This window comes from Anomaloglossus baeobatrachus, chromosome 1, assembly GCF_048569485.1.
Source record: "Anomaloglossus baeobatrachus isolate aAnoBae1 chromosome 1, aAnoBae1.hap1, whole genome shotgun sequence".
Lineage (NCBI taxonomy): Eukaryota > Metazoa > Chordata > Amphibia > Anura > Aromobatidae > Anomaloglossus > Anomaloglossus baeobatrachus.
Genome location: NC_134353.1, coordinates 157,235,569 through 157,258,483, shown reverse-complemented (window position 1 = coordinate 157,258,483; position 22,915 = coordinate 157,235,569). Strand labels below are relative to the sequence as shown.

The 22,915-nt window shown below is 40.4% G+C and overlaps 1 protein-coding gene across 20 annotated transcripts in view; it reads left to right on the top strand.

Annotated features, from left to right (window-relative positions):
- TENM3 (teneurin transmembrane protein 3) overlaps positions 1 to 22,915 on the top strand; it is a 1,857,795-nt gene that overhangs the window by 1,815,226 nt on the left and 19,654 nt on the right. For all 20 annotated transcript variants that reach the window (XM_075347175.1, XM_075347169.1, XM_075347170.1 and 17 more), the window contains 3 exons: positions 12,316 to 12,491; positions 13,369 to 13,604; positions 19,437 to 19,733. In XM_075347175.1, coding sequence (XP_075203290.1) covers positions 12,316 to 12,491; positions 13,369 to 13,604; positions 19,437 to 19,733 — 709 coding nt within the window. The remainder of the gene's footprint in view (positions 1 to 12,315; positions 12,492 to 13,368; positions 13,605 to 19,436; positions 19,734 to 22,915) is intronic.

The window sequence follows — 22,915 nt, the reverse complement described above, 5'->3', positions numbered from 1 at the left end:
ATAGACCTGCTCACCGGTGGCTGTGATTGGCTGTAGTCAGACAGCTGTCACTCAGCGTGGGGGCGGGTCTCCTGCAACCAATCACAGCCACCGGTGAGCAGGGAAGGAGTGAATATCTTATGAGCCTAATGAGCAGCGGCTCTGGAAGATGAAAGAGCTGCCATGACAACATTGTGACAGCTGACTGGTGATCAGTGAGTATGAAGTGCTTGCTCCTACCCCTTTGCGCCCCATTCTGGTTCCACACCACAAAGACACAGACAAAAAAAACCTGCAATCTGCGTACAGCAAAAATGAAATTCATAGACTTTGCTGGGGAAGGAAATTCATGCAGTTTTGAGACTAAAACTGCACCCAAAAAGCGAGCATAAAAGCAGCAAAAAACGCAGCGTGCGCACATAGCCTAAACATTTATGTTTTTATGTGATGGGGGACATATATACAAGGATGGGGATAATATACAAGGCAGGAGGATCATAACCAGGATGGGGTACCTTAGTAGAGAAATTGGGGACATTACCCCATAACAGTGTCAGCAGTAAATCCTCACCCCATAACAGTGTGTCATGACCATATTTTTTGCTTAAAATGTTATTTTCCTATTTTCCTCCTCTAAAACCAGGGTGCGTCTTATGGTCCGGTGTGTCTTATAGTCCGAAAAATACGGTATACTTCAGTAACCATATTAAACAACTGACCAAAAGGTCTTGAAACAATGAAGCAGCAAACTTGTGATAACCAAAAGATATGTCAGTCTCTATACTTTTGGCTATGAGTGTATACCATAACAGAAATACACAATTTGTAATACAGACATTAAAATAGCCTACTTTGTATTAATGAAGGTCTGGATATGGAAAAATCACATTACTGTTTGGTACAGTCAGATGAACATTGTTGTTCCTGTGATGGTTCTATATGATATCGATGATGTATCCTTAGAACAGGTCAACGACATTGAGTCGGATGACCGGCACCTCTCGATTTTGATGACCTATTGTAAGGCTAGATTATCATGAGTGTATACCTAGAGAATCCCTTTAATGGATAAAATAGGGTTCTTGAGAAGATATTCACTTGAATTTAACATGAAGTTAAACTTTTGCACTTTTCAATAGCTGACAAAATAGTAACAGTCAGAGGAAAATTCATTTAAAAAACCTCTTAGGACTTTTATGTAGAAATGTTATTGAATCATGCACCGTACATGCCTGTGGTTTCTAATATAGGTAAAATCAATTCCCTTGAAGCAAATCTTGGCAGGACAGTCTGCTTACTTACATCCAAACGGATGAAGTCTCAACACTGCGTATAGATGGACTATAGGAGCAAAGGACTTTAAGAAGCTTGAGCATTACTTTAGCAGCCTTTATTTGTGTTGGTCCTTCTTTCTCTAAGCCATCAGTATTAATTCTAGAGCTCATCATATTCATACTGTACTTTGTGTAGGAAATAAAAGAGTGAATGCTGCTCCGTAATAATAAAAGAGCCCTTAAGAGAAGTGTATCATAAAACACACAATAAAAGGGCAGGGTAGAACAGCATGTCATCTATGGCATTAAGATTTCCATCTAAGCCTGGCTAATGCTTGGTAGACGTTTTATTTTTCTGTCCAGTTTGTTCATTTATAGCTGTGGCTGTGCGTGCCAAGTACTGCATCAGTGATAGTATTATACCTTTTAATGACATTGAATGGGGTTTTTGGAACATATTGCTGCCTTTCAAGCAGCTAGGTCTGGGATGACAGTGGGTATTGGTGCTGACGTTTAATATTTTTCTATCCTTATTAATTTCACTGTCATTAATCTTCTGAGTGATCTTCTAATTATAGTCAGCGATGATATTTTATACGTCATTCGTAGATATGAGATATTGTTTAATTTAGTCATTTAGCTCCAAAGTCTGAATTCCATGATATACAATTTATTTTAAGAATATATATGCATTATACTATTAGTTGTTTAGTCACCATGTAGATATATTGAGGTTAATGTGGCAATCTTATAAAGTCACAGAAAATACATAAACCTACTAAAAGTATTCAAATTTTATTAATACATTTTTTAAAAAAAGTGCAACCAAACGTTAAATACATGCAAAACACAAACTTATACAAATATGATGAACAGCTCAATAATTATAAAATCAACTTCTATTATTGACACAATAGTGTAGCGCCCCTGAGCCACTCAGGGCACTACAAAAAACTGCATCCTCTTGGGGATGCAGGATCTACCCCCTGGGACCTGGAGAACCAGTGCAAATACCACCAAAGCACAACCAAAATCCTAGTTCTCCACTCCACACCGGGCATAGAGGGTTAACCATGTAAGGGGATGTCACCATGGAAAGGAACGAGTCCCAGGATTAGCCAGCCTGGTGGGAGGGGTCAGCAGTCAGTCTAGAGGAGTGAGGCACACAGAGAGGTGTGCGGACGTGCCAGAGCTGGGTCCATGCAGTGGTGACCCTGGGGCACGGGAGATAGGTCGCCAAGTCGGGTACCGGAGATACTGCTGGGACCGGAGCACGCACAGGGCCCTAGATCAGGCGCCAGTTCTACACGGCTTGATAAATACACCTTCATGGACGCCTTCATGGACTTCACCGAACCAAACAATCCGGCGACATCAGCAGTAAACTAGGATCGGGGTTCGGACACTTACCTCCCCACTGGGTCTGCACTGCCCGCCGAACGGAGAAGGAGACTGTACCCTCTACAAGGGACAGTCGAGGCGCCAAATGATTCACGCTATGGGGACCTAAGCAACAGAGAGTGCCAGGGACAGAGCAACCTGGGTCACTACATTGACATTGATACTCCAAGGGACCTGAACCAGTAATCCAAGGGCCTGAGTGAGTAGAGACTGTTCAAGACAACCTGGTGTGGTCTCCGTTATTACTCCGTCACATCTCCCAGGCACGGCTCTACCTGCGGAGGGCCTAACACCATTGCTGCAACCACCATCACCTCTGGGAGTACCCACATTTAGCAGGGCCGGTTCCCCATCACTAACTGCAACGCGCAGGTGGCGTCACGAACATTACCTATTATCTCCCCTGTAAATATTATCCCCTTTTACAAAAGAAGCCCCAGGGCACGGGACCGGGTAACGGCCATCAGAGTGACATTCCCATTTGAAACCGCCCGGGACCGAGTACCCCCTTCCCTGTGCACAACAATAGTACAATATTGACCGGATACAGTAGTACAAATAATCCCTCAGTAGTAACCTATTTCAAACACAATAATGGTACAATTTTGAAATAAGGTCCAAAACGGAAATGTCCCATCACTCAAAAGTCTCTACCTTGATGTCAGAGTTCACTCCAATATTTGTTTATCTGACACTCAGTCACAAAGGTCCAATCTAGGGAAAGTCATCGACACAACCTTAACAAGCTAGTGTCAACATAAGCCTGTCATGACAGTGGTAAACTCTGACATCAAGGTAGGGACATTTTTGTGTTGAGACATTTTTGTTTTTGTCCTTATTTCAAAATTGTCCCATTATTGTATATAGAATGGGATACTACTGAGGGATTAATTGTACTATCCGGTCAATATGGTACTATTGTGTCAATCATACAAGTTGATGCATATTTGTGTATGATTTTATAATTATTGCCCTGGTCATCATATTTGCATAAGTTTCAGTTTTGTACATATTTAGTGTTTGGTTACAGTCTTTTAAAAAATTTATTAACATAATAGGTTTATGTTTTTTTCTGTGATTTTACACTATTAGTTGTTTAACTGACATGCTGTATTATTGGTAGACACCTGGCAGCCTTATCAGACAGATTTTGCGCTAGCCACTTTGTTTACCAGATCCCAGCCTTCACCCTTTAACCCCTGAACAGGAATTTGAACTAAAGGTCCCGTTACACGCAACGACATCGCTAACGAGATATCGCTGGGGTCACGGAATTCGTGACGCATATCCGGCGTCGTTAGCGACGTCGTTGCGTGTGACACCTGCGAGCGACCGCTAACGATCCGAAAAACGTCAAAAGTCGTTCCTTTCCCAAATATCAATCTAAAAAACTTTCAGCTCACCCATTCCATGTGCTCAGATTCCCCTCTGCTGCTCGGGTTGCAGGTGCTGTTACCTGAGTTTAATGAAGAAGGAAGATTCTGCCCAGCGCCAGGAGGAGAAAGATGTCATTAAATTTCCAGGTGCTTTATTTTGCTCGGTTTCCATTAAAATGATCATATAAGCATATGAACAGTCAAGACATAGTCCCCCGTGGATATTGACACAACAGCGACGCGTTTCGGCTATTGGAGTGTAGCCTTTGTCAAGTGGCTTTACTTTGTGCAATGAGTTCTCTTTATACCCATACATGAGACGTTTTTCAAACGAACAGGTGCAGATTCCTACTGAATTCCTCCGGATTAACCCATGATGGATCCAAAGGCTCAAGATATATCACAATACATCCCAAATACATGAGTTCAAATGGAAATAAAAGTGAATTAAAGAGACATACACATTGTATAACAATTCTCTTATATCAGAAAAAATTACTAGGATGTTACATCTGAATATCTATGTTGTTACAGAGACCATTGCACAAAAAATATATTTAACTTTCCGGATGATGTAATCCAAAATAAAAGAGTGTGTCATAATGCATTATCTAATTATTCCAATTCATAAGAATGACCAAATGGCCCAAGTATTTGATTACCCATACCCACCAATCCATGCACAAATACATTTAAATCCACAAAAGAATATTGAACGAAAATCAGGAAGCTATAATACCTGGGAAAAATCCCCATATTAACAGTGCATGGATTATGATATACATGGGTAACAGAGTCTTGACCATCTTTAACGTTCAAAAGTTCAAAAATTTATGACATTGACATATAACTACAACCAACGGAGCTAGAATGCAAAACATTTTTTTATAGAAAAGTGCATCCAAAAAAACGTATATAAATAAGCCGCATTAGAAAAATTGCAAACCATCTATGAGTATAAAAAACATGCCCCCCGGTCTGTATGTAGTATGTACCTACAACGAACCCATATATGGAACAATAGGCATCTTAGTGAATAAGAATCTAAATTGGAGTGCCCAGTGTCAGGCAGCAGCCACCAAAGCAAATAGGGTGATGGGATGCATTAGAAGAGGTCTGGGGGCACGAGATGAAAACATCATTCTCCCTCTGTACAAATCACTAGTCAGACCACACTTGGAGTATTGTGTGCAATTTTGGGCGCCCGTGCTGAAGAAAGACATTACTGAACTTGAAAGGGTTCAGAGGCGGGCTACTAAAATAATAAATGGAATGGGTGCATTACAATACACGGAAAGGTTATCAAAATTAGGTCTATTTACTCTAGAAAAGAGAAGACTTAGGGGAGACCTAATAAATATGTACAAATATATCAGAGGGCCATATAGAGATCTCTCCCATGATCTGTTTGTACCAAGGACTATGACAAGAACAAGGGGGCATTCTTTTCGATTGGAGGAAAGAAAATTCCTACATCAGCATAGAAGAGGGTTCTTCACGGTAAGAGCAGTGAGGCTCTGGAACTCTCTTCCTGAGGAAGTGGTGATGGCCAACTCACTGAATGAATTTAAGAGAGGAATGGATGCATTTCTTGTTAGCAAAAGTATAGAAGGTTATAAATAGCATAATCTTACAGGTAGATAGAAGAGCGACCAAGATTATTAGAGGAATGGGGGGGCTGCAATACCAAGACAGGTTATTAAACTTGGGGTTAGTTAGGAAAAACAAAGGCTTAGGGGGATCTAATCACAATGTATAAATATATGAGGGGACAGTACAGAGACCTTTCCAAAGATCTCTTTACACCTAGGCCTGCGACTGGAACACGGGGGCATCCGCTACGTCTTGAGGAAAGAATGTTTAATCATAATCACAGATGAGGATTCTTTACTGTACGAGCAGTGAGACTATGGAGCTCTCTGCCGTATGATGTTGTAATGAGGGATTCACTAGTAAAATTTAAGCAGAGCCTGAACGCATTTCTTGAAAAATATAATATTACCAGTTATGTATATTAGATTTTAGGACAGGGTGTTGATCAAGGGAACTAGTCTGATTGCCGTATGTGGAGTCAGGAAGGAATTTTTTTCCCCATTGGAGCTTATTTGACACATTGGGTTTTTTTTGCCTTCCTCTGGATCAACATGTTAGGCTACGGGTTGAACTAGATAGACTTAGAGTCTCCCTTCAACCTTAAAAACTATGAAACTATGAAACAAATGAATGAGTACATAGATACATGATTTATGACTAAATCAGAAAGCCCTTACATGAGAAATTTAATGACCCAAAGATTGTGAAAAAATACCCAAGCCGTATTCCATAACGACCCACCAAACAACCCTTTGGAGTTCAAATATTAATTGCGTTGACATATCTTCGCTGTAAAAAAAAAATAAAAAAAAATTATATATTATTATTTGATAGCTAATTACTATATTTTTAATTGTTTGTTTGTTTTTCATTTCTTTGTTAAATAATTCGAAACTTATTTGTGTGTTACATCTTACGAAGATTGTAATATCAGATCTTCTTTACATACGTTGAGTCCATTCGGATGCCTAGTTCCTAATTTAGATATCCAAAAGGATTCCCGATTTAAGATTTTACGTCTATAACACCCCCCTCTAATGGTTTGTGAACCTTTTCTATGCCAGAAAAGCTGAAACCACTGTTGTCATCTCCGTGTACTTCAGAAAAATGTTTTGATACCATTGAAATACCAATTTTATTGGTTCCAAGAGCATCAGATAAATGCCGCCTTATGCGTTTCTTGAGGGGGCCAATCGTGCACCCTACATATTGTATTTGACATAGGGTGCATGTTATTAAATAAATCACCCCAGTGGTATTGCAATTTATAAACGCATTAATGTTATGAGTGTGGCCATTAAGTGTTTAGGTAAATGTTTTTGCCTTACTAGCATGAGAGCAGGAAATACAAATGTTATGATGACACTTGAAAAAACCCTTCAAGTCTAACCATGTGGAATTTTTCTGAGGGGGGATTTTAAAAACTTGGGGATACCATGTTGCCAATTGTGGGAGCTTTTTTTGAGATGTATCTGATGTCACACTTTGATAGTACTTCCCTAGTTGTTAAGTCGCTGTTCAAAATGGGAATGTATTTTCTCACAATTTTCACTATCATTGAAATCTTCACTATATGTAGTGACAAAGTTTAGGACATTGTTTTCATTTTTACGTGAGGGTTTCACCCTATCCTTTAACAGTGACTCCCGTTCCATTTTAGAGACCTCATCATGTGACCTAGCTAGCAAGTCACTCGGATAGCCCCTATCTCTCAAATCATTGCATTTGTTCCTTAATTCCCTATCCAAATATCTACTATTTGAACAGTTATGTTTCGTTCTAATTAACTTTCCCTTAGGGATGTTGCTGGTCACATGCCTAGGGTGACATGAACCATATCTCAGGATGGTATTTTCACTTATATCCTTATGATTCGAAACAGTTAGCACACCAGTAATACCTCCGCCGGCCTGTAGGGTGATGTCCAGGAAGTTTATTCGGTTCTGATGGTAATTTGACGTGAATCGCAAATTAAAATCATTTCAATTAAAGGGAACCTGTCATCAGAAATTTTGCTTTAAACCTAAATGTTTCCCCCTCTGCAGCTCCTGGGCTGCATTCTAGCAATGTTCCTGTTGTTTTTTTGCTCCCTTTTAGACCAAATATAATACTTTATAAAGGTGTACCTTTTGGGATGCAAATTTTCTAAATCGTCCATGGGGGCGGGCTCTCTGGTGTCCGTTATGTCCATCCTGCCGATTTACGCCGTCCCCCAATGAGATTATGGGCAGCGCTGTGATTATCATCGCAAGTGCCCACCCATAATCTAGTGCACGCACTTTCCCCTCTGCCTCCAGCGTTCTGCGCAAGTGCTGGCCGTAACCGGTGGTGTCCTGCTCCGCTCCTCCCATCTATTTCCTGCTACAGGGAAAGATGGGAAAGAGGAGACGTGCGGTCATCTGACGCTGGAGGCAGAGGGGAAAGCGCGGGCACTACAATATGGGCGGGCACTTGCGATGACAACACAGCGCCGCCCATAATCTCGTGCCTGCGCAAACGTCACCAGTGGTCACACTGTGCACACAGTGCACAGTCCCGCTACAGTCGCACTGCGCATGCGCCGGACCACGGGCTCACTGGGCGGCATCCTGAAGTATGAAATGCTGCGTTGGGGGACAGCGTAAATCGGCAGGAGGGACATAACGGACACCAGAGAGACCGCCCCATGGACGATTTAGAAAATTTGCATCCCAAAAGGTACAACTTTATAAAGTATTATATTTGGTCTAAAAGGGAGCAAAAAAACAACAGCAACCTTGCTAGAATGCAGCCCAGGAGCTGCAGAGGGGGAAACATTTAGGTTTAAAGAAAAATTTCTGATGACAGGTTCCCTTTAATGTACTCTATGGACCGACCGATTTCCTCCTGGGCACCACCCCACAGCAACAGGAGGTCGTCAATGTACCTTCCGTAAACTTTGTCACTACATATAGTGAAGATTTCAATGATATTGTGAAAATTGTGAGAAAATACATTCCCATTTTGAACAGCGACTTAACAACTAGGGAAGTACTATCAAAGTGTGATATCAGATACATCTCAAAAAAAGCTTCCACAATTGGCAACATGGTATCCCCAAGTTTTTTAAAATCCCCCCTTAGAAAAATTCCACATGGTTAGACTTGAAGGTTTTTTTTAAGTGTCATCATAACATTTGTATTTCCTGCTCTCATGCTAGTAAGGCGAAAACATTTACCTAAACAGTTAATGGCCGCACTCATAACATTAATGCATTTATAAATTGCAATACCACTGGGGTGATTTATTTAATAACATGCACCCTATGTCAAATACAATATGTAGGGTGCACGATTGGCCCCCTCAAGAAACGCATAAGGCGGCATTTATCTGATGCTCTTGGAACCAATAAAATTGGTATTTCAATGGTATCAAAACATTTTTCTGAAGTACACGGAGATGACAACAGTGGTTTCAGCTTTTCTGGCATAGAAAAGGTTCACAAACCCATTAGAGGGGGGTGTTATAGACGTAAAATCTTAAATCGGGAATCCTTTTGGATATCTAAATTAGGAACTAGGCATCCGAATGGACTCAACGTACGTAAAGATCTGATATTACAATATAATTGCATTATCTTCGGAAGATATAACACACAAATAAGTTTCGAATTATTTAAGAAAGAAATGAAAAACAAACAATTAAAATATAGTAATTAGCTATCAAATAATAATATATAATTTTTTTTTTTTTTTACAGAGAAGATATGTCAATGCAATTAATATTTGAACTCCATAGGGTTGTTGATTGGTGGGTCGTGATGGAATACCGCATGGGTATTTTTTCACAATCTTTGGGTCATTAAATTTCTCATGTAAGGGCTTTCTGATTTGGTCATAAATCATGTATCTATGTACTCATTCATTTGTTTCATATATGGGTTTGTTGTAGGTACATACTACATACAGATCAGGAGGCATGTTTTTTATACTCATAGATGGTTCGCAATTTTTCTAATGCGGCTTATTTATATGCGTTTTTTTGGATGCACTTTTCTATTAAAAAATTTTTTTGCATTCTAGCTCCGTTGGTTGTAGTTATATGTCAATGTCATAAATTTTTGAACTTTTGAACGTTAAAGATGGTCAAGACTCTGTTACCCATGTATATCATAATACATGCACTGTTAATATGGGGATATTTCACAGGTCTTATAGCGTTCTGATTTTCGTTCAATATTCTTTTGTGGATTTAAATGTATTTGTGCATGGATTGGTGGGTATGGGTAATCAAATACTTGGGCTATTTGGTCATTCTTATGAATTGGAATAATTAGATAATGCATTGTGCTCTCTTTTATTTTGGATTACATCATCCTGACAATTATATATATATTCTTTGTGCAATGGTCTCTGTAACAACATGGATTTTCAGATGTAACATCCTAGTAATTTTTTCTGATATAAGAGAATTGTTATACAATGTGTATGTTTCTTTAATTCACTTTTATTTCCATTTGAACTCATGTATTTGGGATGTATTGTGATATATCTTGAGCCTTTGGATCCATCATGGATTAACCCGGAGGAATTCAGTAGGAATCTGCACCTGTTCGTTTAAAGGACTTCTCATGTGTGGGTATAAAGAGAACTCATTCCACAAAGTAAAGCCACTTAACAAAGGCTACACTCCAGTAGCCGCAACGTGTTGCTGTTGTGTCAATATCCACGGGGGATTATGTCTTCACTGTTCATATGCTTATATGATCATTTTAATGGAAACCGAGCAAAATAAAGCACCTGGAAATTTACTGACGTCTTTCTCCTCCTTGCGCCGGGCAGAATCTTGCTTTCCCAAATATCGTTGCTCATTTTGGACGCAGGTTGTTCATTGTTCCTGAGGCAACACACATCGCTACGTGTGACACCCCAGGAACGATGAACAACAGCGTTCCTGCATACTCCGGCAATGAGGTGGGAGTGACGTTAATGCGGCTGCTCTCCACCCCTCCGCTTCTATTGGTGGCCCGCTGTGTAACGTCGCTGTGGCGCCGCGTAAACCTCCCCCTTAAAAAAGAGTTTGTTCACTGACCACAGCGACGTCGTTAGGAAGGTATGTGCGTGTGACACGTACTAGCGATATTGTTCCCCACAGGCAACGATTTGCCCGTGACGCACACACGACGGTAGCGATGTTGCAGCGTGTAAAGCGCACTTTACAGTAGAAGTCAGAGGTTCAGGGGTTTAAATAGCAGAGTGATCTCAGTTAGAAGTAATCTAAACCAGAAAAGAACTATCCTCTTAGCTCCCTGATTTAGCAGTACCAAAAGTCCCATGAATAAAAGAGACCTATCATACTTCCTAATATGACTCCTGAATAAATAGAGCCCCGATCTTCAGCTTCAAACTTAAGTCACACTTCCCAACAGATCTTCTTTCGCTTTGTGTTCCACACAGAACATCATTGATTGTGTAGACACCTGAACAGAGCAGTGTCTGGGGGCTGTCTTACTAGTTAGCTTACAGGGGTTGTTCACTACTTTGACAACCCTTTCTCATTCCCCATGTTTGGCCTCACTAAAATAAAAAAGCTTATAATCACCTCCTGTGCTTGAGTGGTTTTAGCAGTGCCAGTGCTTGTGTTCCCATGGCTCACATGAAGGTTGTGATGTCATTTAAGCCCAGCCCCCAATCACCACCAGATGTATTATCAACAGGAAGGTAGAGCTCCAACTGGCTGCTCTTTTCCTATTGATTATTCATACGTCCATGGGCAGGAAGAGGGAAGTCGGCAGTGATTGATCGATGGTCTGGCATGATGCCACAACTTCACATGAGCCTCAGGAAGGCAAGCGCTGGAACCATGCTGGCATGGGAGGTGAGTATAAGATTTTTTATTTTAATGGGTTCAAACATAGGAAATGGGAAAGGGTTCTCCAAGTAGAGAACAACCCCTTTAATGGCTTAGCCACCTTTTTTCTCTGTCACAGATGATGTATAGACAAAAAAGGGGACTGGCTTAGCTACTGAAATGAGCATGTCACCTACTGAGACCCCTTCCCAAACAGCATTGTTCAATACAACCTGCCAAGGTTGGGACTTGTAGGTGAAGATCATAGCACTTTTCAGACTAAAAATATACTAGTTAAGATCCGTTTATACTGGTTGAACAGCAACACTAAATGAACACCAATCACCAGTCATTTAATTGACTGTTTATACTGGCAGACTGCACTTCAAATGAGTCCTGAACATTTGTAATAGATCACTCAGTGCACATAGGCTGCCATTGTACTTGGCAGCCTAGGCCTTGTTTACACAGGACAATGCACTAGAGCTAAAATATTATGTTTTCAACACACTGAAATATCATTTCACCTGATGAATGAGCGTTTTACTCATTTGTTGGGTGGTGAGCAGCCTGGTTAGAGTATACAATTTTTGTGAGTTTCTAGGAAGGCTCATTCACCATAATCCTCCAGCCTGAATACACCTTAATTTGTACAGTTCACAAATTTATGCTCCTTTTAGATACAACTTTTAATTGTACAACTATTTTAAGGGACCATTCCGCATCTTAGAAATGTTTCATGTCTAATCTTCACTGGCATTCATGTGTTTGTTTTTATTGAAGGCTATTGTCTTTTCTAGGTGAAATCCACTCATTCTTCTAATTCCTGAATGTGGTCTGTTTATCCAATGTAAACCTTACATTTTCCAATTTCTTGATTTTAGCTACAACAGTGAAGGTCGTCTTACCAACGTAACGTTCCCAACCGGTGTTGTCACAAATCTCCATGGAGAAATGGACAAAGCCATCACAGTAGATATAGAGTCGTCTAGCAGAGAGGAAGATGTCAGCATTATTTCCAATTTATCTTCAATTGATTCCTTTTATACCATGGTTCAAGGTAAGTGCATGTCACACATTATAGGAAAAGTGATTTTAGAAGTCCTCACTGTTTTCTTTAGTGTTACCCTTACAGTTAAGAGGTCAAGAAATAAAGGCCGTATAAGCAGCACAGAACACTTAACATCATTCCTTTGCCATCCATTTTATTCAATACATAAGATTTGTAGTATTGTTCAGGTTGAGTATTAAGGAGGCTTTACACGCTACAATATTGTTAATGTTTTATTGTCGGGGTCACGTTGTTAGTGACGCACATCCGGCGTCATTAACGATATCGCAGTGTGTGATACTTACCAGCAACCTTAAGCCACCTCAAAAATGGGGAAAATTGTTCACCATGGAGAGGTCGTCCCAAAACCAAAAATCGGTAATGGTTGATTACGATGTTGTTCGTCACTCCTGCGGCAGCACACATCACTGTGTGTGACACCGCAGGAGCGAGAAACGTCTCCTTACCTGCCACCGGCCGCAATGCGGAAGGAAGGAGTTGGGCGGGATGTTACGTCCCGCTCATCTCCGCCCCTCCGCTTTGATTGGCCGGCCGCTTAGTGACGTCGCGGTGACGTCGCTGTGAGGCCGAACGTCCCTCCCCCTTGAGGGAGGGATTGTTCGGCAGTCACAGCGACGACGCCGACCAGGTTAGTGCGTGTGACGCTGCCGTAGCGATAATGTTTGCTGTGGCAGCGATCACACGAAATCGCATGCACGACGGGGGCGGGTGCTTTTGCATACGATATCGCTAGCAATTGCTAGCGATATCGTAGCGTGTAAAGCCCGCTTTAGTCTTCCATACATTGATTCAATTGTGACGTAAAAGAATTTATTTTTTATGTGCTTAAAAATATGTTATTATTTCATTATGCTTTGTCCTCCAGACCAACTGAGGAACAGTTACCAGGTTGGATATGATGGTTCCATCAGAATTATCTATGGTAATGGGATGGATATGCATTTCCAAACAGAACCCCATATTCTAGCAGGGCCTGCCAACCCAACGGTTACAAAAAGAAATATGACTCTACCAGGAGAGAATGGCCACAACTTGGTGGAGTGGAGATTCCGAAAAGAACAAGTCCAAGGAAAAGTCAACGTGTTTGGTCGAAAGCTCAGAGTAAGGCTAAATATTAAATTCATGTTATTGTGTTTTTAGAAAATGTTATTTTATGAGGCAGCAAATAAAAATATGTAAGCAAAGTAATGATGGAATTCGCTTGTCTCAAATCTCAATTATAATGATGTACCCCATATGTGATTAGCTGTATGCTGCCTAAATCTCATAATTTATTTTTTTTATTAGGTTTGCAGTAGCTAATTAGATTACTAAATTATTCTGTTCAATTGGCACTTAATTAAAAAGTATTGTCTCCTAGCAAAATTCTTTAGAAAAGTGCATTTTGTTTTTCATTCTTACCGAGATTTACCCCTCCTTCCTGTGCCAAATATATGGCAATTAACGCAACTGTTAGCTGTCATCAGGAGAGCATTAAACATAAGGGAAACATCCAAAACTAAGTTAAGTTCATTCAGTCCTTGTATAAAACATATTCTGATGTGTGACAATTTGCAAAAATTTTAATTCTTGCAGAAATGTTTTCGCATTCTTATTATAATATAACTGTGATTAAAAAACAGTGTGAACATCAAATGCCAGTCTAAATGAATTAATTACATTGCAAATGATAATCGGATATTACATTTCCTAACACATTACCAGCTTAGTCTTTCCAAGTTGTGGAAGGTATCAAATGTAAAAGCAGTGGAATTAAATTCTTCTCAAATTTTACAAAATGTTCCACTCTCCCGAATACAGATTTTTAAAGTTTTCTATACGAATTTAGCAAAATTGCAGCCTGCTACAAATGCAATTTTACGGTGAAAACAAAAACATGGGTAACACACCTGTTAGTATAAGTCGAAGTTGTGCATATAAGCAACGGCCATTAACAAACAAATACAACATACAATAAAAACATAATGAGCAGCCACACTACAGGAAGTAACAAATAATAGTAATAGTACATGTAAATAACATAGGGCACTTAGTTTAACATTTATTTAATTAAAAAGCATAATAGCCATCCCTGCACAACAAGGTGTAACCAGTAAGGCTGGCTCCTAAGTCTAGTAAAAGCCATCCCACCACGACAAGGTATAATCGGTAAGGCTGGTTCCTAACTCTAGTAAAACCATTCCACCGTGAAAAGGTGTAATCAGTAAGGCTGGTTCCTAACTCTAGTAAAAGCCATCCCACCACTACACGGTGTAATTGGTAAGGCTGGTTCCTAACTCTAGTAAAAGCTATCCCACCACTACAAGGTGTAATCGGTAAGGCTGGTTCCTAACTCTAGGAAAAGCCATCCCACCACGACAAGGTGTAATCAGTAAGGCTGGTTCCTAACTCTAGTAACTCACGTGCTATGTGTCAAAGAGGCCTCAAAATATAAAAAGTAAGAGCATGACCATTGCCTGACTGTCTAAACCTCCCTGTAGATACTACCAGCAAACGGCTAAAAAAAATATCTCATCGCTCACTTATCAGGCTGTCCCACACCTTGCTGTCCAGTCCTCCACTTCTCTTCCTTTTTCTTCCTTTGTCACCAGCATTCTCATCAGCCTCTTCACTCCAGGCCAGCTCTTCCAGCTTGATTAGTCCCCAGGCACCATTGCACGCTGTGCCTTTGCAGCACATCGTGGCGTCACAATGCGCATAGCTCAAATGACATCTAAGGCCTAGTCAAGCCAGAAGACACAGCCTGGGGAGAAGAGGATGAAGATAATGTGAGCAACAGGGGAAGAAATAAAGAATAGATACTGAGGACTGGACATCAAGCTGCGTGGATGGTGGGTTGTGTTATATAGTTATTTTTTACATCCTGTTTATTGTACTCTTGGGTCTGAAAAGTCCCCGAGCATAATAAGGGATATTCAATTCGCAGAGAATAACTTTGCTATGAAACGAATTTCCCTGTAAAATCCACACAATTTGGGGAATTGAATATTGTAATTACATCTCTCAAAACATTAGCATCATTATCACATTTATATGGCTCTTAGAAATATCACAACATGATATAATATGAGAGGCTTTATGTCAAAGCTCTGATGAATAGGTCCTTCACTTTCCATGTGCCATTTTTTTTTTTTGCTGGTGTCCTCTTATGTAACAGGTGAGTTTTTTTGCCTTCTCAGGCACCAGAACTCATATGCCGCTGCATCCCCCCTATTGGGCATCGTATATCATTCTCATCATCATTGCCTACTTTATCTTGCACTTGTGTGTCCCTACACTATAAATAATATAATCATGCACAAGAAAAATGCATCAATTAGGTAAATCCATCATTTCATGCCCACTGGCAAGACTATGTATCTATGACCAAAGACTCAAAATTGATGTTGATAAATCTTAACATCATTGGCGAAAGTGTAATGTCTGCCAGACAATGTCAACAAGTTTGGGGAAATAATGGATAGGGTTAAGTGCGCTCCATACAAATATCTGCTCACGGTTGTCATGCTAAGGAGAAGGATCTTGGGAGCCAGGACCACAATTCTGGTGCCTGCTGAAGGTCCCAGCAATCTGCCATACATCACTTAAAATGCAATCAGGTGATAAATGATAATTGTGGGAAACCCCTTTGCTGTCTAACTCAGAGATCTCTTGCTTTGTAATCATAACTTGTCTAAAACTGGATATACATAGTGTATGACAAAGATGTTGGCTGAATAAAAAGACAGCATTTTGTCCCAGCTCCCTTAAACACGCAGACATGAGCACTCAGCCACATATCCGTGTTTTCAGGGGTAACTGGCAACGGCATATCTCCCCTAAAAACAAAAGGATCAGCCATTAAAGTCCCAAGTGCTTAACCCTAGAAAGCATACCTGGGGCCTCACAGGCCTGCTAGGTTACTTGTTTTCTATGGTTGATTTCTATGGTTGCGCGTTCTAGGGTTAACCTACTCATTATTATCTGTGGGGGCAAGGAGAGTTGGTAGACCCCCAATACACATCAGATGGTTGCCCAGTCCTGCTAAAATCGGCATGTTCATTTGATATTTTCCAGGATGTATGGGGGCTCTAAAGGGAATCTGTCATTATTTTTTTGTTACCATAGAGAACAGCATAATGAAGACCCTGATTCCAGCATTGTAACACTTATTGGTCACTTTGATAAAATCAGTGTTTTCATTGCAATAGATATAGCAGTTCTCTGAATGCTGAGCCTTATATGACCCCGCTGACACCACTTATTGGCAGCTTTCTGTGTGCACTGTAAAATGGTAGAAAGCTGCTAATCTGTGATGAGGGCAGTGGTTATACAGAGCAGGAGGACTACATGGCATGAGACAACTAGTCCTCTAGTGATAATCTCTTGCTCATGAAACACTGATTATATTGGAAAACAAATCATAACCCAATAAGTGACATATCGCTGGAATCCAGGGCACTGCCCCTACATCATGCTGCTTTAAATTTCATTTCCAAAAACCTGCTATCACATTCTCTTTAAATGCTTATTCCCATCTCCAAGATCCCAATATGTAGTAGGTACAGTATAATAATATTTGCAAATATCTCCAATTAGAAATGCAATATAGTTCTACTGATATATCCATGTCTCTTACCTCATGTGCAGGGCATTGCAGCTTAGGTATCCATGGTTATAACTACAAGCAACTAACTAACTCTCATTGTATGAGTGGACATAACCATGGATAAATAAGCTACAATGAGGTAAGAGACATAGATATATCCAGGAGAACTATACTACATTTCTAATTGGACGTATTTTCTAATATTATTATTATTATTATTTTATCTAATACATAATGGTATAGGATCTTGGAGATGGGAATAACCCTTTTAAGGATCTTTTTGCCACCTTGGTTCAATCTGTGTAGTCTTTAAACCTATCCATTTGATTGTGCAACCTGCATGGCAACATTTAGTGGTAAACTAGCCAAGAAGATTTTTGTGAACACAATATTGTAGATCTCACCTAAAATAAATATATAAAATAGAATAATGCAAAATGAGTACAAAAGCTATGAATTTCTCTTCAAAGGGCTTCAGTAGTGGATGGAGTATAAAGAACTAAAGGTTGTATGCCCAGTGGCTCCAGCAATGCTTCTAGGGGTTAATATCTTCATACAAATAGGGAAATTTAAAGGGAACCTGTCACCAGGTTATTCCCTTATGAATTGCAGCCACCACCAGTAAGCTCTTGTATACAGGATTCTAATCTAAGTGCCCTATCAGTATGTTTTGGAGTGTGGGAGGAAACCAGTGCACCCGGAGGAAACCCATGAAAACACAGGGAGAACATACAAACTCCTTGCAGATGTTGTCCTTGGTGGGATTTGAACCCAGGACCCCAGCGCTGCAAGACTGCAGTTCTAACCTCTGAGCCACTGTGCCGCCAGATTCTAGAATACTGTATATAACAGCCCAAGTCACTGTGTGAAACGTAAAAAAACACCTTTATTATACTCACCTAGGGGGCAGTCTGGTCCAATGGGTGTTGCTGGTCTTGGTCCTCCTCCATCTTGTGCAATCACCGTCTTCCTTCTACCCAGCCCAGTATGGATGACGCATCCTACATCATCCATACATTGCTCTCCTTCACATGTGCACTTTGATCTGTCTGCCAAGGGCAGATCAGAGTATTATAATGCGCATGCACAGGTGGTCTTTGACCTTTTCTTGTGTCTGCACATTACAGTACTTTCATCTGCCCTCAATAGGGCAGATCAATGTGCACTTGTGCAGGACAAAAATGCTGTGTGGATGATGTAATATGTGTCATCCACACTGGGTTGGGAAGAAGGAGGATGACGATCCCAGCAGATAGGAGGTGCAAAACCTGCGACCAGTGCCACCCATCGTACGGGACCGCTGCCTAGGTGACTGTAATAAAGGTGTTTTTTACATTCTACACAGCAGCTTAGACTCTTATATACAGTATTTTGGAATGTTGTATATAAGGGCTCACTGGTGGTGGCCACAGCTCAAAAAAGTAAAACCTGATGACAGGTTCCCTTTAAGCCATAGATACAATAGAGACTTCATGCCCCACTGTAAAAACCCTAATATTTTGGCTTTTCCATTTTTTATGCTATCCTGAAGAAATAATTTTAGTAAACGTGCCAAGCAATCTTCAGAAAAAGAAAGCGCGCAGCATCAAACACAATCATCTTATATGTGTTTTAGCTATTGTAAGAATAAACAAGTCGCGCTGTTTTTCTGACAAGTGAATGACTGCAATTATAATATGCTATATGACTGGTGACCTTGAAAGACTAATCTAATCATTAAACCCCCTTCACCAGCAAAAGATGACAAACAAACCCACACATTTTATGTTCAGAGTGCCATCTTAAGAAAAACAAATTGCTTATGCATTTAATTGTAAATCACAATATTTGGGTAATATCACTGCATCAATACTATGTGACAAGTTATTTTTCACTCCGCACAATTCTAGGCTCCAGGATAGTTTATCTCTGTCTCCTGTCATTGATGAGAATAAAGTTAAATGAAGACGGCGGTTACCAGATCTTCAGATGCCGGCGTTTCGCCATCTCTGTATACTTGTCAGTGGAGGCGCTCCACATATACCTGCGTAGTAGAGGCAGGGGCTTGTGAAACTTTTCAATTAATGCACGTTAGTCTTTTTTAACAGATGACTAAATTCCAAAGACCTCAATTTAGAAGAGGTTGAATAAATGCCAGGCAGTCTCTGCGCTTAATGAAACCTTTTAAAACAGCAGTTAGTCTAATGCCGTACACTTATACCAAGTAGTTTCTAAATTAATTTACTGCCATAGGAAATCAATCATTGTAAATGGTGTCTAAACAAAAAGCTGGTAGTTTGTGAAGTAATAACTGCCTGATGCTTCAGCTCTTTGATTTATTGAACCTTCTCGTTTGTTTTATAAAGGTAAATGGCAGAAACCTTCTTTCAGTTGACTATGATCGAACCATGAAGACAGAGAAGATCTATGACGACCATCGAAAATTCACCTTGAAAATTAGTTATGATAGCGCAGGTCATCCCACCCTGTGGCTTCCAGGCTCCAACTTCATGTCAGTTAATGTCACATATTCATCCACTGGTCAAATCGCCAGCATTCAGCGCGGGGCCACTAATGAGAGAGTCGAATATGATGGACAGGGCAGGATTGTATCAAGGTCATTTGCTGATGGCAAGACGTGGAGCTATACCTACTTAGAAAAGGTAAGGTCCAGATAACTAAAGCCCTGTCACTTTGACATACCCATCATTAAGCATTTCCAAAAAGAAATCTGTAACAAAATCAGCAGCAGAAAATTATTTTCCACATGGATCTATTCTTGTTAACATCAGAGTGGGATTTTGTGTTTCTTTCATAAATTACGATAGCTCCCTGGACTATATTTAACTTAAAGGGAACCTGTCATCAGGTTTTTCCCTTATAATTTGCATCCACCATCAGTAAGCTTTTATATATAGCATTCTATAACACTGTATATAAGTGCGCAGTTCGCTCTGTAGAATGTAAAAAATTATTATGCTCACCTAGGGGACGGTTCGGTCCAATGGATGTCACTGCTCTCAGGTCTGGTGCCTCCTCTATTCCTTCCATTGCAATCCTCCTTCATAGCTCCGTGTGGATGACTCATCCTACGTCATCCACACAGAGTCCGCCATTGCACTCCTGCGCATCTGCACTTTTATCTGCCCTGCTGAAGGCAGAGCAAAGTGCTGTAATGCACCTGCGCATGTGCAATACAATACTTTGATCTGCCCTCAGCAGGGCAGATCAAAATGCGCAAGTACATGAGTGCAATGGCGACCTCTGTGTCGATGACATAGGACACATCATCCACACACAGCTATGAAGAAGGATGGCGATGAGCTGGTAGTGCTTGCCTTATATCTTGGGCCCCTGTGTGGCTGCACACAATTTTCACCAATGGTTTATCTACTTCTGTAATTTTGGGTACCGGCAAAGTATTGGTTCAAGGTTCTCTGTGTAAACATATTGGTCAGAATTAGCTAAAACTATTACACAAGGAAAGTGGAAAAGTTTTTGATAGAACCCATTTTCCATCGTTAATATTTCCAAGTCCTTTGGATAATTAAATCAACAAATGATTGGCTGCAATTTTATTTTCCACTTTTTTCTTAAAACATGTTTTTTGTTTGTTTTTTTTGTAAGGGAGAGACAAATCAAAATTAATAGTGGCAGCAGTGCAGCACTTATATTAAATATATAAATGGCAACTTAACTACTATACAAATATACTGCATAGAGCAGTAGAATTGTGGGAAATAATAATAAAAGTCCAGCGGTTCAACGTTAAAAGGATTCAGGCTTTGTTTGTCATGTTAAAAGACATGACCACCACTAGGAATTTCAGGGCCCCATACTGGCAAAATTTTAGGGTCCACTCCTCAAATCTTCTACAGTCTCACCGCCGCTCTTGGAAAAATGTGTATATGTGTGTGTGTGTGTGTGTATTTATAAGTATGTACACATGGCCAAAAGTGTTAGCACCCTTGTAGTTGTTCAAGAAAATGAAGTATTTCCCTCAAAAAATTAATAACACACCTTCTACACCGTCCTTCTCCATAACAGAACCTTTTCCCTACCCATCTTCATAATATTTCTCACACACAGCCCCATGTATAATATCCCAACACACACTGTCCCTCTGCATAATATCCCCCACACACATTGCCCTCTGTATAATATCCCCCACACACCCTGCCCCTCTGTATAACCACAGACACTGCCCCGCTGTATAATATCCCCCTGCAGACATTGTCCCTTTGTATGCTATCCCACTACACACATGACCTCATCATCACTCTGCTGGGCCATAGGATGAGGCGTCGCCACCCTGCTCTGCTCCACTGACCATTCTGCCTTCAGCACACATGGCTAATTTGCATGCCATGTGAAGCGCATTGCCTGCAACTGAGCGATGCGTAGTAGCCGAAGCGACATTGCCGGCCCCTTCTGCTATGGATGTAACTGGGGCTCGGTGAAGAGGGGGGCCAGGCTGGGACTTCATAAAGCTAAGTAATAACCTTGGGCCCGGCTAGGGCCCCCTCTTCAACGGGCTTATACACCAGTCATGGTTTTAATGCCCTGATGGCGGCCCTGTTAAAAGACAGACAAGTGTGATAACATGAAATGTTAAAAACATATCCTTCTGATGAGTTTCAAACTGAGCTGGTACACAGCAATTAGTCATAGCTTAGTAATTTTTTTAAATACCCATAAAAAATAAAAGCAGGAACCGATTGGTGGCATTGGACACCTTTTTTGGGTAATTACAGATATATTTCATCCAGTGTATTAGCCTAAATGTGAAACTTGAAAGCAGTGAAGCTTGGAAAGTTAACTTCTCTATGTTTTCTAGTTGTGTAACTATATCTACCACACAAATTGCCAGGGAAGCTAATAATATAACCTTAGTTGCAGTTAAGTCGATTGAAAAATGCCGGGGCGATTTCATCCATTTATTGTTGTTTTTTGGTACTGTTAAATAAAATAAAAATGTGCCTAATGTATGTGTGAGCAGCAATATCAGTGTTATTAAACTTGTACTTCATGCATCCTTTATGCCATGATTGTAGAACACCCAGAGCAATTTCATATTCTTCTTTTTTTATATATCAAAATTATACAGGCTTGTTCTTGAAGGGCTTCTTTTGTGCAGCACAGCAGAGAAAAATATGCCTGGCTAAGTGGAAAAAATGAAATTAAAGTATCCCCATTTGCCATGCTAATAGTATTTGACTTTAAGTAGACTTTTGCAAAGCCATTTAGGGAATATTACGATTGAAGTGGCGATAGAGTAAACAACAAAGTAGCTTTTTTTTAGGCAGAAAGCAATAAAAGTAACACTTCAGCAGTACAGCATATTTTGGGTAACCAGTTTTTCGCATTCTGTCGACAACCATTAGCATACACTATGCCTATGTCCTTGTGTTTCCAAAACTCTGCAATCTGTCACAACTTAACATAATATCCCAAGCAGCACAAAAGGCACACTATTAAAATAAGAGAATGGGCCAAACTCAACTGTTGGTGGAAGCAAAGTGGCTAATCATGCCAAATGGCATGGAAATGCAGGAGAACGTGTCAGTAGGTATCGGCATAACTGCAACAAAATTCTCAAATCTATACTTGAACTTAAATACCCGATGACTGCATGAACAGAGGGGATATAGTTATGACTCTGTCTCTAGTCAGCGTGAAACACAGTTTAGGATTAAAAAAACAGCTGCAACCTGCTTCTGGTCAAGAGATGCCATTATAGTGCTTGGCCTGAAGTCCATGACAGGCGGAGGGAGGTTTACAACCCGCGGGATGAATTGTGTGTGAATGGTGCTCATTCGAGATGTATAGAGCGGCGCTTCTTTCA